Raw genomic sequence first — 18,172 nt, 5'->3', positions numbered from 1 at the left:
CTGTGCGTATTTGCATCTGAATGAGGTTTTGATAAACTTAAATTTGTTATGAAGTAAAAAATTTTATAATCGCATGATTTCAATCTATGAGACAAGCGAGCGATCTTTCTGCTAATCACACTATTTTTTTACTAAAGAACATAATTGCATGTCCGTGAGTTGGACGCGTTTATTTCCTAGCTAAATATATTTCCTAACAGCTTGAATCAGATCGTCGGCTTTGTCTAGACACTCCTTCAAAATAGCCACCGAAGTGAAACATTAAATGAAAAACATTCCCTAAAGAGCGTCCTGGTCCAGATTGTGCGTACCTATAACTGATATAGACTCAGTGTAACTCTCGTTATTGAAAAATCGACTGTCTGAAATAACAAATGAATAAAGGGGTCGCTATCTAAAAAAACTGTGGTGCTGCGTCGGTGAGAGAGTATAACAAGGTAATTTGGTTTTATCAACTGAGTTGAGAACGTAAATTGGCTACCGTTAAGAGTTTCAAAGCTGCCTTTTGAACGTTAGCAGTTCGTCATTCGCTACCTTGTCTGAAATAAAACGCGGTCAAATGGTTACGCAAATGGTGAAACAGCTAAGAGACGACCAAAATGGCGGCTCGGCAACGTAATTTCAGGGCCACGATGTCTTTTCTGCTGATCAAGAATAGAATGAATGTCAAATTAAGTTGTTTGATACTCGTAATTAAGTCTCAGGTTTTTCTTTTCCCCACTTTTGCTTCCATTTGCGGATTGGTGAAACAACTCGACGCCGAATGCACCTTGTCACAATTTCCAGAGTAGTTTCGTATATAAAGCTTTAAATTTAGGCAGCGATTTTGAAGGAAGATCTGTTTATACAGCTAAGAATAATTCATCCTTGGAGACTGAGGGGCAGTGAGTCGACATCTAGTCATAGCTGTTACGCCCTGACTAGAAATCGACTGACAGCCCCTGGGTCTTCGAGGATGAGAACAATTAAAACTTAATCCTTGATCAAAATTTGATGACAAGAAATTGTGTAGCAGTTTGTCCATGGAAAGTCTTCGTGGCGCGCTTTATTTGCCCGTTCCTCTTGATTCCAACCAACATGTCGTGTGGCTGTTTTCTGTAATATCTGTAAGACGCATAAGAGTGAAACGCGTTCTCTTCGTGAGTCTCTTTGAAGAGCGAGTCTCGGGTGGTTTGGCTTCTCTGAAAGAGAGCAAAAGGTGGAAGTTAGAGGTACACGGGGTAATCTGCAATGGACCAGTATGCGAGTATGGGAGTAGCAATAACCCAGAGTCCGGCTTCATCTTATAGAAACCGAGAAAAGTTGGGTTTCCTACACAAGTCAGTCAGTAATGTATGGTAACCTCTCTCTTTTTCAAACAACAGTCAAACTCTCACTACAATAGATTGTTAGTCCCGCATGTATAATTTTAATAGCTAAACAAAATTTGAATCATAACCACGTGATTGAAAAACGTTTAAAAAGCAGGATATCCAAAAGCAGTAAGATAAACCACGCTGATTCACGTTTGAACAAACTTATTGAATCCAACCCTTACTTTTGAAAAGCTTCGCGAAGTTTTTCTTGCATGCCAGAAGTCATTTCTACTTCCTGATTTGAATGTAACAGTATCCTTTCCATGCTAAAAGTTACTCTTGTGACATCAGTTCTTGACTTTTTCTACACTTACGCCTTGTTAAAGGTTACTCTTGTGACATCAGTTCTTGACTTTTTCTACACTTACGCCTTGTTAAAGGTTACTCTTGTGACATCAGTTCCTGATTTGAGGCTAAGAATTAATTCACTTACCAACCCACGAAGTGTTCCATCTCTTTTCATAGTTAGATACCTGCCCGTCGCTGGACTCATCAGCCTAACGAGACTGGGCCCGAATGACTGCATCTCAAACAACACTGGGAGCAGAAAAACACATAGTGGTAATGATCAGATTCTTCATTGGCCGTAAGTTTCCCGCCTAAATGTTCTTGGGGCGGCTTCACACGCAATCTTGATAAACGCCCAAACCAAAAACCTTTGCGAAGGAGGTTTTCGCTTGGAGACCGCCCCTAGGTCGTAAAACAGCGCATTTCCATTGAATGCCGCAAACCTTCGTCAGGACAAAGGTTATATTGCAGACAAGGGAACCAACGAGGACTCATAGAAAATAAGTGTAAGCGACCTTTAGCATTGCTCGTTAGAAATTTGTTACTTCATTCGACTCTCTCCCTGCGGACACCTCGCTAGTACAGACACGCCGCCATTGCGCTTAAAAAAATGACTGAAACAGATTCCCGTTGCTATCATTGTTATCATTTTATTATTATTATTATTATTATTATTATTATTATTATTATTGATGCAGGTACTTTTGTCCCCCAGCGCGACATTTCACTTGTTTTTTCTCGCGCTATAGCGAACACTTAGTACTTCGTCCAAAATCCTGACTCGCACAATATAAAGCGACAGCGAAACCATTCTTCAATTGGGTGCGGACAAGAGAATTTCCTGCTTACGGCTGGATCTTTTCAGGTTCGTGAGGCCACGTTAGAAACTTAATGTCTGCGTAGTTACATATTATTTCAAAAGTTCAGACACAAAACAAATTTTTTTCTCTCGTACCCTGCTATTATAGACTCTCGCTATTACGGACGCTAAATCTTCCCCCGATGGTGTCCGCAATAACGCGATTCGACTTCAAACAATTTCTCGGCATCATTCGTTGGTTGTTGCCATTGTTGTACCAAACTGTAACGACTCGACTTTGAGTGATTCTTATGAGGTTCTAGAGTAATCTCAGCAGTCTTGTTTTACGCCGCATTCAAGTTCAAATATGGACTGCAATGAATTTTTCTTGAATACACTGAGGTTTCAAACACTTAATGATTGTAATATTTACCAACTTATTCTTACCGTACTCGCTGTCCTGGTCAACCGTACCCCTCACTACCCCGCTGGGGAGAATTTGAAGGTGATAACCACTGCGGCCGAATATTTTACAGTTTGTGGTCGTTGTTGGTCTTTTCGTTATCTTGCGGACGCGTCGAAAAGAGTTTTCTGTGGAAGATCGTGGACGTTTCTGCCTATTGAGGAGGAACGTTCTTAGGAACCGGTTTTGGGTGTTGTCTTCATCGTTCCTTGAAGTTGAGTGAGGTCCTTTGAGTGGTTTCAGCTCTTTCTTTTGCGGTTTTGTCTCTTTAGATGGTTTGGCTGACGAGTGTATCTCCGTAAAATATGAGAGTAGAAGATGAACGTAGAGCAGATACATGTAGTTCATAGTTGACAGCTTGGATGGAAAAAAAATTAAATTAAAATCAGAACAATATAAAAAAAACACAGTTCAGCAAATTATATCAAATGCCTTAAAATATCCTCAATTAACGTTGGACAATTGGCCAGCCACTAAAAAAGTTTCGTGGGCCAAAAAAAGGTGTTCAACTGTGCAACTAATTCTATCTTTGGTATGATTTGAAACAAATATTTGGCAGACCAGTTTTCCCAATTCCTTGAAACCCTGAACAAATATATCGCAGATATAGAACTAGCAGCCACCTTTACTCTCCAAAAGCTTTTGCTTATCTATAAGCGTGAGAGATCTGCTTGTTGTGATGATAATGTGCAGTGATAGCCAGCTTAATTTTAGCTTTTTACTTTAACCGCCATGACGGAAACAACCAGATGATTATTAGAAACTGATGCAATTCTTCCCTAGTGAAAAGAGAACTAGTGGCGGACAACTTTTAAGAAAAAGGAACTTTTTCGTTAGGTAACTCTCAGCTGGGAATTCTAGAGACTAATCAGATTTTCCAAGTTATGCTGCTGATTTTGCTGTCTTTGTACTTCCTGAGTTTAGACCTGAACTCTTATCAAACTACAACAGATTTAACATTACATAACAAAAAAGCGGTATTCGTTGGATAGTATACAAGTTTCCCTTTGCTTAGTAAACAAAATGTGTGATGTAATCTGGTAATTTCTGATTGATCACAATAATCAAACATGTTATATGATCTATAGAGCATTTAAGGTTCCCCACAGACCCCCTAAGTTATTTCATAACCTATAACTTTATTTGAATTATCGACTTTTAAAGCTGAGTATAGCGTTACTTTTTTCTTTAACAAAAAAAACACCCCACTTTAGATAATCCGAAGTAAGCTTATTAATCCCCCAGAAGACACTACTCGGTCTTTGTTTTGACAGGCACTGAGGTTTAAATGACAAAATAGGTTATGATCTGAACGTAAGGATGTTAAACACGTTTTTGAAGACACAAGAATGTTTAATAACGACTTTCGAAGTGTTTCAGCTTTTTTTTTCGTTCGGTGCTGAAAACAATACATAGAAAAGGAAAAAGATTTCTAGAATAACGTACCAGGATTTGGTTACGAATGTATGCTATACACAAATCCGTATCTGTGAGATTTCAAATGACTTCCAATCTTTGCCATGTTCTGTCTAAGTCTTTTCTTTTTTTTACGGGTAGATAAGCTGATCACAGCAAACTCATTAAAACTTTGAGGGGCATTTCAATATACTGATTTTAGAATAAGATTTAGTGTAGTCAAGAAACGACTGATTCAGCTAAAATTCTTCTGGCCAATGCATTTCTTTGATGGTTCATTGATTGTTTTAAGCTCGTACCTGGATTTGCTGGTAATCTGGCACAACTGTTCGCAAATGGCGCAATTCTTGGCTTTAGTCACGGCAGTGAAATCGAAATGATAAATTTATCTTTTTCTCGCAACTACGAGCTTTCTTATCTCAATAAATACAGTAATGACATAAGTATAATTAGCACTCTTGCCAGACACTCCAAAGTTGTTAGCACTCTATTGTAACATCAAGCACAAAACGGGTCTGAAAAGCAAAAACCTCTAATAAACAGGACAGATATTTTAGGACGCTACTAATTGTTATTTATTTCGCTATTTGCAGACTTGCGGTTTGCTAATTTGAAAGGCAAAAATTCGCGAGGCCATCTTTACATAGCTTCGTTTTGTAGACTATTGTGTTTCTTTGGCATTATAGTCAAAGAAACAGGCTTAGAATTATAGCTTTTCTCTTAGTGACAAAGCAACACATTGAAAAGTATATACGTTATTAACACATTTAGCTTCATGAATCAAAGGAACCAGTTGAATTGATTCTAAATCACTTCCGGAACGAGGCCGGTTTCCCTTAAAACGCCATAGTCTTTGAGCTAAAGTAAAAAATCTTTAAAGGAAATTGTTCACATGCGCAAGATTTTTTCGTCTCCCAAAGGTGCTCTCCGATCCTTCATTCTCAGCTCATTGTTTGTTTGTATTTTCTTAAACTTATTCTACTAGCTTTAAAGTGAAATATCGTTGTATGAATGTTTGCATGACTGTGTAATTTTGGTTTTTGTCTTTTGCTCCAAATAAGCGCTAACAAGAGTTAATTTGCACTGAATTTTAAGCAGTCGGCTTTCTTTTGACCTCACGTGTTGTCTTTGCGTAGGTTTTGTTCCTTTTCAATTTGGTCAACGTGCCATGACAAGACCTGTCCTTTAGGCACCCAGCGGAAAAGACGTATTGTTAAGTTTTTCTACAGTAGAACATTAGTCCTGCCTCTTTCGCTGTAAAGGTAATAAATACCAACAGAGGCGGGGTAGAGTGACAAAGCGATATAATTCATGTCCGGCCTTTTGACCACCTAAAGATAAATAAAGTTTTGGTCTTCCCTTTTTTTCTGGGTCTTGTCCATGTTTCTGTCTGTTCTTATGGTCAATTTTGTCAGGAGAAGACTGCACTCAGGGTAATTTGGTAAGGAGTGGCGGTTGGTAACAGAAGTCACTATCCATGACAAATCGGAGAAACCGATTTTTCGGTCGATAGGTAATCATGAACCATCATTTTTAGTGTTTTATTAAATTCGAGACTATGGCCACGAGAGAATTTTCTTGTATATGAATATGCCTTTCCATCACTGAAAAATACCCTTTATTTCTGATGATGTTACAAATTACTTCATTTACCTCACTTGTAAAGTCTCTCCCATATTATCTTACTTAATCCGGCATATCTGCCTCTCTAATCAGGCATGCTGTCTGCATGCTTACTCAGTGGTCTATCATATCCTTTCGATACGTAAAGGAGGCCTTTTTAAACTACCTTTTGGTAGTTTGTACTCTATCTGAGGTTCGTAGCACCGTAATTTATTATTAAAATCAAATTTATAGCCCTTATACCAGTTTTTTGTTCCAATCGCGCCGGGTTTAATTCGCTCTTTTCTCAAAGTGAGACAATCTGTATAAAACGCACAAAGAAGATCTCTGAATTAGAGAAGATCTTTGTGGTTGTACTCATCATGGTATTTCCTCTTCTAAAATATGAGCGAAATTTTTTCAACTCATGCTTTAAATCAAACTTTCAATTTGGCTGGCTTTAACATTGAGAGCCAAGTCTTTGCAAAGTAATTAACAACCGCAGGAAGGCAAACCAAAGGCTATTGATGGCTATCCTTAGTGTTTGGTTGCATAAAATTTGTAAATCTTAAATTTCTCGCAGGATCTTAGTTCGAAACGACTAAAATGAACAGTTCATAATATTAAGACGATAAGGTACAGAATTACGAACTGTCTGTAAGGAAACGTTTTGGACGTAACATTTTTTTCAACCTGATTCAATGCCATATATTCGCGCTTTCGACCAGCAAATTCGTTACATCAAGTGAGGATACCAGGCTGTTTTCACTCTTCAACTGTAACGACTTCCATGTATTTCACGCGCGGTCTCCCTCCATCAGGTAATTAACAAGCCCTGTCGGCACATTTTTGTTTGAAATATCACGATCGTATTGGTCGAATCATGGCAAATGAAGCACAAGTCAATTTCTAGTTTTGGTGTGGCCGACTTCTGATGCCTAACTTACCCCGACAATCAATATACCTCTTGACAATAGTTCGCACAGACATCAAAAGTCATTAGAAGGTTCTGTTAAGGATACGCTAGCTAGACGTCAACTCTTTGTTCATATTAACGTTGGATCTTGTCGCGCTATCAGTAGGAGAGTTATATCCTGCTTTTCTTCGCATTACTCTCATCAGGGATGGCTAATAGATTGTTTTGTTTGGCTTCCAACAAAGGCCGCACGATTACAGCGATTTGCATCCTTATTTGTTTCCCTCAATAATCTTCAAGCTGCTTTCACACTGTGATTTCAACAGTGGTTTATTTAATTCGATTGAAACACCTACCTCCATTCAGATCCGTACGTTTTCAGGTTGTTTGCATTTTCCACAGCGTTTGCTGGCTTCAAAAGCTTCCGGTCTTAATCACCAACTCACCAAGACGTCTCTACCTCTCAGACAAGTCTGGGTGAATTTGCCTTTTGCAAGAATATTTTACATCTCAGCCCATATCTGTTTCGAACGCAGGGCTCTTGTGTTCTGGTTACGCCCGTTGGCGAAACCTGCGATTGATCTTAATGGCTCCGTCGATGGTAAGTCCTAGAATGACGATATACAAGTATCTTTTTTCGTAATCAGTATTTGGTGGAGATATTTGAATGGCAAACCGGCCCTCTTTTACGACGTTCAGACTCACGCACGATAAAAGGCGTGGGAAGAATATTTGATAAAATTTCTTTCTTTCAGGTGAGCATTAGCGTAGCACTGGCGGGCGGTTTCGAGTGACATTTAATGACTACAGTTTCCATCGATTTGTTGCCACCAAAGTTCAGTGAACCTTCTAACTGAAATAGCATAATTTCATTTCGTTGGTAATTAAAGCAATCTCTCGAATATCTCATGAGAGACCACGTTCTAGATTATTTTCAACGGCAAGACTATGTAAAACTGCGCAAAATGGTGACTGACGGCAAATTTTATTGCTGATCAAAGCATGTGATTCGTTGGTTAAGGCGCGCACATTCGTGTTATCGAGCATGAAAGGGTATTCAAAGAAAGACCTACTGTATTCAACCACAGACGAAACCACATTAGCAGAGTTTGAGATGAAAAAAAAACTTGTTTTTTCCATATTTCTGGTGCTACTCATTCACTGGCGCGATTAAAAATAACGATCAAATTTCACAAATGCTGGTGTACTGTAATGTTTCCTGATAAAAAAAAACAAATGTGCTACAATTATTACAATTGAGCCTTTTTAAATTTTCTTCAAAAGTCTTTGTATTCGAAAGCAATCTAGTTATTTCCATCTGTCTCCTCTCTCTCCGGGACCCTTCAGAACATAGCGTGCTTAATTAGCCCTGAAATAACAATAATTGTAAAACAAGGAAAGGAAAGCACGAAATGAAATGAAAGCTGGCTCTAGGCACTGTTTTGAGCTAAATGTTCCGGTCGCCAGTTTTACGGTCAGTGGCTAATATACCGAAGAAGCAAGTCTTTCACGTATTGTTCTAAACCCACGAATTTTCAAAGAATATTAAGATTGAGGAAGCGCGAGAACCATTAAAGAAAGGCAATAACAAACAAAATTGTTCTCGTTTTTCACGTTGTTGTTGTTGGAGGTGATTTTGACCTGCCCTTGTTCGTTCGTGACTCTAGCGATGTGCCGGTTGCTATGAAAGAACAAAACATTGTTTGATGACAGTGCACTAAAACGAACCAAAAATAGCGAGCCAAGTAGCTAAATATGGAAACACACGACCCCCTACCCGACTACAGATAACAGAGCAGACCTTTCCATTTCAACTGGGGGACAAAGCAGTAAGAAAACTGAAGAAATTTCCATTCATCGAAGCCATAAATAACTTTGCCACTTCCCCTGGAACGAAGTAATTTTTTCACTTTTTGAAAAGGGCGTTTTTATAATTGACTATTCATGCCTCTCTCACACGAGCGTTGACGTTCATTTATTTAAAGTTATAAGATCTGCTCTTCTTTGGGGAACTTCTCGCTAACATATTGCCTTCATTTTTTCCTGGCAGCTTAGAGTTTCATTGTGCCTTATTTGGGCCGTGCTAGCTCTTTCTCCATTCCCGTATGTGGTATCCAGGCCCTCTCGCATACGCCGTCCGAGATGTATTCACACCAAAGGAGATGACGGTGATGGAATCGACGAATCGTCGGCTAATATTCGAATAAATTACCAGATCTTTAAAGTTGCATCTAAAACTCCCTCTCATGTACAGATTGTACAGCTCTTTTGCAAGACGGGATATTTTCTGGCACTAAATGTTACGGCAAGGAAGAACCGTATTGTCGGAATCGTCAATGAATCAAGTGAAAGCAGTAAGTAGCTGTTACCGTCCCTTCCCTACCCCAGAGGCAAGAACATATGTCCCTCCTTCGATTTATGTAACCATGATGTTTATTCTAACCTTCACACACACACACACACACACACACACACACACACACACACACACACACACACACACACACACACACACACACACACACACACACACACAAAGCTTGTTTTAACGAACTTTGTACTTTTAGCATTTTTCGAGTCCCAGTCCCTTGGAACGAGTATTGTCAGGCTGCGAAATATTGCCAGCGGACGATTTTTGGCGATCAATTCAAAGGGAAGGATTATTACACAGGTATGACTTGGTTTCTAGCTTGCCTTTGTCGAGAATGATTAGAATAGATAATACTTTGGAAAGAGAGGTCATGGTTCGAGTCCTGGCAAGTCGATGCAATTTATTTTTAACAAGATACTTAACCTTGCGCTGACTCTCTTCACCCTAAAGTATGAATGGCTACCGCAATATACACCTGATAGAAAGGAAAATCAAACTATGAATTCCTTAGGGGGTTGGGAAGAGGGTAACTTGTGATTGACTGACATCCCATCCTGCCGGAAATAACTTTTTGTTCGCCCAAGCTCCAATCCCGCATTATTTTACATTCGCGCATATAGGAAAGTGTCATATTTATCACTGTAAACCAACTTACAAATATCATTCTCAGAAATACATTACACTTGTGAGATGTGCAGTGAGCAGTAGCGCGGCCCATTCTGTAATTGCGAAAATTGGTTTTCTTTTTTAATTAAACGTTTACAAAACTATTTAACGCTATGATGGAAGCTCAGTCGATCAGGTTTGAATCGAGAACGGATCTCAACGCAAAATTGTTGGCATCCCTTCAAAGGTTTTCTCACAAGTTGTAATACAGAAGTAAGAGCCCTTCCTTAGAAATCGGATACCTTCACTTTGTTGTTTGCTAAGATTTTGCTCTGGTTCATTCATTCAACATTAAGTAAGTTATGTAAGTTTTAAGTATTACGTAATACTTTAAAAAACATTCATAACCGCAGGCGTAAACAGACTTAGAGTCATCGAACACAAATGTGCGTTTCCGAAGAGTCTTCGAACGACACTGAAGACATTCATAGTTTAAAGATTTGCGGCACAAATTAAGTATACTAAGGCGAACCCTGACATAGCAACCGAATTAAACCGAAAAAAATTGCGAATTGATCCAAATTATAAACCAGAATAAACCAAATTATTGAAATTCTGCTCTCAAATATCACGTTTTAATTAACTTTTGATAACGTATCCACCTTAGAGGTCGAGGTACAAATCATTATTACAATGTGTTATTCACGTGTTTTAGACATATGTCCTTTATTCCTATATTAATAAACTATCGTAAAAGTGATCTGATAACATGCAAGATGTACCACAATTACAGAAATGTTTAAAATCTTACCTTTATGTCGTTTCTTGAAGAGCTGCCGTCTCTTTTAACTTAAATGATAAAAAAAAAATAATAATCTCATATTTTATATCAAGCTTAACAAATAAAGTTTCATTTAAAAAAAAAGTTATGATGCATTTAAATCTTTAAATAGATGAAACCCTAATTAATCTATTAGACCATGTGGTATTGTAGATAATTTTAAGCAAATGAAATGTACTTTCCGCAGTACAAATATATGACTTTCATGTATTCTTATCACATTGTAGATAATGTTATATGTTGGCACAGCCAATACGCAAAGAAAATAACAAGATTTTCAACAGAAAACACTGATATCAGTTACTTACTTTTTCTGTTGCGCAAATCTTCGAGTTTGGGGCCATTGGATTCAACGTGAACAAGGGTGCAAACTGACTGGGACTTGTCTTTTTATATTCATCTATTCCCCGCGTGGTTTGCGTATGGTTACTGAAAAACTTTTTCCCCCCTGCACAAGGCCTTAGAATAGTGACACATCGATCGTTATCATACTTGTGACAATCACTCGCGAATAATTAGTTTTCTATTTTTATGAAAGGACTTCTCATGGAATTGCTGCGTTGAAATACTATACTCTTTCTCTTTCTCTTACTGAGCACATTTACCCAACGCAATCAAAAACCATCGAAGAGTCTTGGGAAACTTCGTAAAGTTGGACGCGCGCCCCTTTCTCTATGCAGCCCCATTCCTTCTCTCCCTTCCCTTTCCATCCTTTCACCCTACCCTCGTATAAAGACGATCTTAATTTTTTGGGGAAGGAATCGGGAAAGGGAGTTTAACCACTGTGAAAGCACCAAGTGTGAAAAATGAGTATTTGCACCCGTGTCCCCGGCTTAGGATTTTTAGCTAAAATCGTTGCTTAATTTTGTGAGGTTAAACTCTTTTGTGACTTTTATCTTCTATCAGTCTAAAATTTCGGATGAAAGCATCTTCAAGACGATGTACGAGGAAAACTACTTCCATACATTTACTTCGCACAAATATTTCAAGATCAAACGACATGACCTGTTCCTTGGAATCAAACAAAATGGACGCTGTAAGTCTCCAAAGTTGACATACCCTGGACAAATCTCAGTTCAGTTTCTGTTGCTGCATAACAACAACACCGATAAAATGAGAATAGCAACGCCTGCAAGACAAAGTCGCGTGAAACAAGGCAAGAGAGACATGGGTTAACAACAGAGCACAGACAGAAGAAACTGCGATTTTTACATGGGAATAAAAGAGCCATTTTGTGCCGCCGGAACTAAAAAACCATTACTTTTGTCGCTTTTTCAGCTGCCAAAAGAAAGTTTAAATTTCCCTTGCCTGAAAAACTTGAGCGTTTGGCAAATCAGAAGGCAATATCGAACATTTTATTGGTGTTCGGAAAGTCTGTAGCCATTGAAAGAAAGAGACAAACTGATCTTATATGCGTCATATACGGGAAAGTGCATTATTCAAACGAAAAGAAAGGAAAAAAGGAAAATAAATTCTCTATTATTAGTTAGTATTAACATATGAAATCTTCTTTCGATTTAGTTGTTTATAGGTATTCAGAGGCCATAAATCATGTTAATGCACCTTACCTAAATCATTTGTACAAATTTGGAGCAATTCTCTGGAATTTCACTCAGAGACAAGCATTTGCATTTTCCATGTTTCCATTTTTACACAGATTATCCAATATCAGAGTACAATCCGTGCAACAAATCAGTGACTTCATCTCATAAATGTATATACGATGTTAGTATCCCCTTGATGGAAGATCCATGTATGATATTTTAAGAATTGTAAACTTTCCTTAGAAAACAGTAAATTCTTGTCGAGTTTCCTCACTGTTGGTTTTCCCGAAAAGACACGACGCATCTTCGCAGACTTAGAAATGTCGTAGAGTCTTTTAATTTATATTTTGAACAATGTATACCTTTCATTTTGAGGCGAATGTAAAGTGTTGCATGTTTAACTCTTGAGTTTTCAGAGATGATTAGCATGCATCTTCTCCTTGCGATTCTGCTATGTTATCTTACAAACAGGTTAGGAGAATAAAGAAGCTCATCAGTTACATGGTGTTATCTTGTTTTATAAAATAACTGAGATGATATCAACACCCTGATTGGTCAAAAATCTATCGTTTATTGCATCGGTACACCCATAGAAAATTAAAACTTATTTAAAGAAAGCAATAGGCAGCACTATCTGCGTGATAACCCACACAGAATGTCAGGTGAACACGAGAAAATCGAATCGAAATGGTTGTAAATCACGAGCTGGGGGCAGTTGATTTACAAAATTTTCTCATTTTCTCGCAACATCCTGTGTGGGTTATCACGCCAGTAAAAGAAAATTCGTTCTCTTGCTCGGATAAATCAAATTCTCTTGTTTGATTTCAGGGAAACTTTATGAGAATTAATGTGGAGAATAACTTACAAGAGCATGGCATGAAGCAGAGCATTATAGTGTGGGGTGTATAAGTTTTTTAGCTTTTTTAAAGCTTTTTTTGTTGGGGGGGGGAGGGGGGACTTTTTTGGGATTTTAAGACTTAAAAGTTCTTATCTTTATTTGTTTGGAATACAGATCGCTTTAGCCTGGGGTATCAAGCGTAACACTCCAGTCCTTCCAAAAGCTGTCTCTGAAAACCACATCAAAGAGAACCTTGAAGCACTTCATGTAAACTTAGATGAGGATGACATGAAAGCGATTGAGAATATTGGAATACACCACCGTTATCTCATGCAGGCGTGGATGTTCGAGCCGGAGGAAGTTCCTGAGAATTACTGGGATGGCGAAGAATGATTGGCTACTGAACAACAACTTACTATATATTGTCGAGTCAAAGGGTTAAGGGAATGGTATTGCCTTTTTGTCGAGTCTTAATATCATCACGGCATTTTTTTTCCCGTGAGTCCTTCGGAGAATGAGTGATATAAGTATCCAAAACGAGCAAATAAAAACGGTATCAAGCTCCTAACATGCAACAATTTTTTATGTTACTTGATTAGGAAAGGAATTAACCATACATACAACATGAGGAAGAAGGATTTCAGTCGCGTTAATCGTCCCTATTTTCAAAAAAAATTCAAATGTTAGGCGTGAGTTCAGAGCGAATTATACCCTTTCATTGGTTCAGAAGCAAAACCGAAAACCAACGCGCGCGTTTTTGCGGTATCTTGTCAAACAAAACGTGGATAGAAGATAGCGACTGAGACTGGAGCGAGTTGGAGCGTGTAGGTCCTCGCTTTCGGCTTGAAACACGGAGAAAAGAAATTGACTGAAGCCCAAAATTCTTTGAAACCAAATCGCTTCGCAATCCGTTCGCTTGTCAGAATAATTCAATTGTGGAGTCGAGCCAATCTCAAGCTGTCGCTGTTTAGAGCGATGAATTGAATACTGTCCTGTCCGGGAAGAGTGGAAGTAGCTTGTTTTACTTCTCCGTTTCGTTTTATACTGATAAACATGTCGTAATGTTCTTTCATGTAATACTTAAAAGAGGCGAACGATAGAAAGAGGTTCTCTTCGTGGTTTTGATAGAATAAACATTCGTCTGTTGCTTCTCCCTGCAAAAGAAAAAGAGATACCTACAATTGATGATTGAGAGTTCCAAAAGGTCATCAAAGGAATTGAAACCTAATGAAAAAATACTATAAAAATAGAATAAGCAATTTGTAGTCAAGCGGCAGAGGACGAGGATAACATAAAACAAAAAAATGAGTAACTTTAGAAAATGGAAAGTGTTTCCGTACGTCTGCTCAGTAAAAGATCGCAGATGACTTCAAAATGTAGTGACTTCATCTATACTCTGACCGTCAATAGATCATAAACAAAAACCGGTCAAAATGCGTGTGTAAGTCAGCTTATCGTACACAATTAAATATACGAGAAGAAGAGGAAAAATTATAAAACAGAGTAACAACAACAATTTCGTATTGTTTCATAAACGACGTCGTCTGTGTTGTGCTTTGGTATGGGTATGCCTCATTTAACAAATAGATTCCAAGTTGCCGTGCGTCTGTTCAGTAATAGATCACAGATGACGTCAAAATGTGGTAAGAACAAAAAAGTGGCACACGAGGCGTAGCTGAGTGTGTCACTGATGTTCTTACCACATTTTGACGTCCTCTGTGATCTATTACTGAACAGACGCACGGCAACTTGGAATCTACTTGTTTTATATAATAAAGAATTTTAAAAAGTTTAAATGATGACGTCACCTATACGTCTGTCCTCCCAATAGATCATAAGTGAGAACCAATCAGAATGCGTGCATAACTGAGCTTATTACATGAAATAAACTTCCTCTACTTACGATTGTATGCAGGATTCCCTTAGAATTGATTGCGAAGAACTTCCCAGTTCCAATGCTTCGGATTCGAACAATACTTGGACCAAACGACTGGAGCTCAAATTTTACTGCGAGACAGAGATACTTTAGTTTTAGTCTAAGGAATCAATCTTGCTTCATTCGCGATCTATGTCCAGTCTTAGCTCTCGATCGGAGGAGGCGGACCAAAAGGCGGGGTTGGGTGTGGGGGCAGGGGCAGGGGTAAGGGCGAAAACCGGCGGAGATCGATCGGTCGCAGTTCCGCTCTTATCATTGACCGTAGCGTGGAACAAGCTGAAATACATCAGGAGTGGCCAACACACAGCTCAGAATGGCAACTTTAGGATAAGCCCCAATCGAATCTTACACGATACACTTTGCCTTTTGATAAAATTTTTCCGTCCTTTTTACACGATGTACCGACGAAGTTTGCCGAACGCTTGCGAGTATCGAGCGACTTTCCGTTCAAGTAGACACTTTCTATTAAGGGGAAGGTTTGGCAAAACCGAAGGGCACGGATGACTCGAGTATCAGTCTACATAGGAGGATCTCGATTACATGCTCGAGATTGAGCCAAAGAACATACTGCTCTAGTAAACTAGTTCATGCACAAAACAAACTACATAAAGGACAAACTCAAAGTTGTCAGTAGCTTAAAGAGCGTTTAAATTTTGAATTTAATTTTGAATTTCTTGTTAAGGGATTTCAAAGGACCTTGGTATTTGCTATAATTTATTCCCACCAGCAGTACCGCTGGGGATCAGGGAAAAACAAAACAGAAAAATCGGCTTGAAACCGGATGTCTTAACTGGCCTGCACAGCAGTCGCTCCCATTTCCGTTTACCCAAGTGGGATTTACGTGAGTGAAGCCGTGATTGGAGCGAAATGAAAGGAAAAAGAAAAACTCCCTCCCCCTTCACTCTTTGTTCGTTGTTTGCCACGTGTCCTATGCGACTCCTGTAAGGCTTTAAGGGAACAGCAAAAACTCCCCATGCAAATTCAAACGGGTTTATATCCTTCATTATTGCTCTTTTGAATTGACAAACAACCGTTTAAAGACGTGTAAGATTTGAGATTACGACCACTTTTCATTCCTTGATCTCTTGAGCGGCTTTTGGGTCAGTTCTAAATAAAGATCATTCTATTTCGTGAGAAAAACCGGTATGATCTGTATTTGTGCATTAAAATAGTGATTAAAACATTAATTGAAATATGTCTCCATCCCTCCGTGTAGCGTGTGGTAATTGGTTTTCTTAAAAAGCGGCTTTTGCAGTGGGAACTTGAATTTAACTGTGTGAGTTCGATGCTGTTATATTTGCTACTCCTGCTTCTTTGTGTGAATGAGTAGACACCTTTTCTTATCATGTTTAGCACAGTCATGTTGGTCATGACTTTGTTTGAGATAATAAGATCGCAGTGTAGGTTGTCATGAATATGGCAGTGGCTGATGAACACTTCTAGAATTTGTATTAATCATTGGTCCCACGGTGATCGTTTATTTCCGTTACTTAAAATTCGTTTGGAGACCTTGGTATTGATATCAAACAATATTGTTCACAAGGTTCGAGATTTCCCTTAAAAAAAATAAATTGATTCAAGGAGCTCATAGTTTTGCGCCATACATTCATGCATTCCTTAAAGTAAAGATGAATGCTCTAACCGAAATAGTTTCACAACTTTTTTTCTCTGAGAAACAGAGGGGTTTTCGGGAAAATTATGCGGGAAATCGCAGTACAGGTAGCGTCGGTTGGCAGCTCAAGCTAAGCGTCTTTGAGGCGTATTTCCACTCAGTGAATAACTAACGGCACTAACGAATCAGTAATGCGTTTTCGTGTTAAATTCCGCATTAAAAATTGTGACGTTGTTGTTTCTCAGTTCTCTAACCCACAGCTGGGAAGGATACTTATGCGGGAAGAAATTAGAACTTAATTTGCTCACTGTTAATGACTTATAAAAACAATCTTTCGACTTAATTGAAACAAATGTACATTAATAATCGGTCAGACACTGGCAATACACGTTGCAAAAAAAAAAAAAAAAAAAAACAGATTATAAACTCAGAAAGCCTAAAATACTCACCATATGAACTGAGTCGATTCAAAGAACCAGAAATTGTTCCGTTTGCATTACAATGAAGAAACAGTCCTACTCGGCCAAAAAGACGAATTCGCCTGCTGTTCGTTGGACGTTGGGTTAACGTTATGGGTGATGCTTCTTTGGTGTAAACTGCTGGCTTGTTATTCTTTATCCGATGCTTGTGGAATCGGGGTAGAAGGGGGCTACTTTGCCTGAAGCTCGGCTTGGTCTCGTTGGATCTTCGTTCGTTCCAGAGATCATGTGATGGCACGTTACTCGGGAAAAGAGTGATTACACATACGATGTTTAAAACCACCTGGAATGAAGAGTAAACAGAACGATGAAGAATACTCTTGTCTCTCAATATCAAAAGCAAAAATATACAACCCTGGAAAGCCCTTATCGTGACTTATATGATGAAGATTTGAAGCCGTTACCATGAAAGGGAAACTGCTCATCTCGAACGACGTGGGAAAGAAAAGGAAAATTCCAGAAAATAATTGTGTAAATCTTGTGCCTACTGTTAGCACTCCGTGGGCCCATCATCGTGCTCAGATACTATTTCGTCATAACCAGACAACTCAGACCACAGTCAAACAGTGAAAAACAGCAAACTGATACCTAAAATGACGATCCTTCTAAAAGTTCATTGTTTGTTTTTTAATAAACTGAACTCAGTTTAGTCACTGGAGGAGGCAGATTAAGGTCACTTCCGCCCCCGTTATTTTGGCATTATTGGCGACATCCGTTTTAGGGGCTGTAGTTTCAATGATGCCACCCAGTTTGATCCGAAAAAAGAAAGAATCTAAAATCGATGGATGCCGCAACTTTTCTGTCCCATTTGCTCTTAACTTGCAATGGCGGCACACTTTCTGCCTACATAAGCAATGAGTCCCGCAAAGGATGAGAATTGCCCCCACAAGACAAGGTGGAAAAGAGAGGAAGTTACCTTGAGGTATCAAAATTGCGTGCACTTTCATTCGACATTCCTACAATTTCTTAACAATAACCATGTTCTAAATTACAAAAAGTCACGCTGTTTTCCACAGTGCAATAAATTTGATCACTTTGGCTAAAATTTTTGACGAACTGCAACACATATCCACTAATAAAATCGTTGGCACTGCAATTATGCAATG

The 18,172-nt window shown here is 38.7% G+C and overlaps 3 protein-coding genes across 6 annotated transcripts; 1 reads left to right on the top strand and 2 right to left on the bottom strand.

The window, feature by feature from the left end:
- Positions 1-144: 144 nt before the first annotated feature.
- LOC113671878 (fibroblast growth factor 1) lies at positions 145-11,018 on the bottom strand. 4 transcript variants are annotated; one of them, XM_089213871.1, is made up of 5 exons: positions 10,966-11,018; positions 10,628-10,665; positions 2,890-3,262; positions 1,789-1,892; positions 145-1,181 (listed from the first exon to the last, which is right to left on the bottom strand). In XM_089213871.1, the coding sequence occupies exons 3-5, from the start codon at positions 3,251-3,253 to the stop codon at positions 984-986; spliced, it is 666 nt and encodes a 221-aa protein (XP_089069997.1). In that variant the 5' UTR covers positions 3,254-3,262; positions 10,628-10,665; positions 10,966-11,018; the 3' UTR covers positions 145-983. The 4 variants fall into 4 exon arrangements, with proteins under 4 accessions (XP_089069997.1, XP_027043936.2, XP_089069996.1 ...); XM_027188135.2 differs by lacking the exons at positions 10,628-10,665; positions 10,966-11,018 and adding an exon at positions 7,196-7,303 and having other exon boundaries at positions 843-1,181; XM_089213870.1 differs by lacking the exons at positions 10,628-10,665; positions 10,966-11,018 and adding an exon at positions 4,621-4,758 and having other exon boundaries at positions 843-1,181.
- On the top strand, positions 7,275-12,698 carry LOC113671877 (putative fibroblast growth factor 1). Its single transcript, XM_027188134.2, has 4 exons — positions 7,275-7,440; positions 8,890-9,193; positions 9,407-9,510; positions 11,564-12,698. The coding sequence occupies exons 1-4, from the start codon at positions 7,426-7,428 to the stop codon at positions 11,831-11,833; spliced, it is 693 nt and encodes a 230-aa protein (XP_027043935.2). The 5' UTR covers positions 7,275-7,425; the 3' UTR covers positions 11,834-12,698.
- Positions 12,699-13,607: 909 nt separating this feature from the next.
- Positions 13,608-17,613, bottom strand: LOC113671872 (fibroblast growth factor 2). The gene is made up of 4 exons (XM_089213864.1): positions 17,471-17,613; positions 17,037-17,349; positions 14,943-15,046; positions 13,608-14,193 (listed from the first exon to the last, which is right to left on the bottom strand). The coding sequence occupies exons 1-4, from the start codon at positions 17,489-17,491 to the stop codon at positions 13,969-13,971; spliced, it is 663 nt and encodes a 220-aa protein (XP_089069990.1). The 5' UTR covers positions 17,492-17,613; the 3' UTR covers positions 13,608-13,968.
- Between the last annotated feature and the right edge of the window lie 559 nt (positions 17,614-18,172).

This window comes from Pocillopora damicornis, chromosome 8 (assembly GCF_964200805.1).
Source record: "Pocillopora damicornis chromosome 8, jaPocDami1.2, whole genome shotgun sequence".
Lineage (NCBI taxonomy): Eukaryota > Metazoa > Cnidaria > Anthozoa > Scleractinia > Pocilloporidae > Pocillopora > Pocillopora damicornis.
This window is presented reverse-complemented; position numbering and strand designations above follow the sequence as displayed.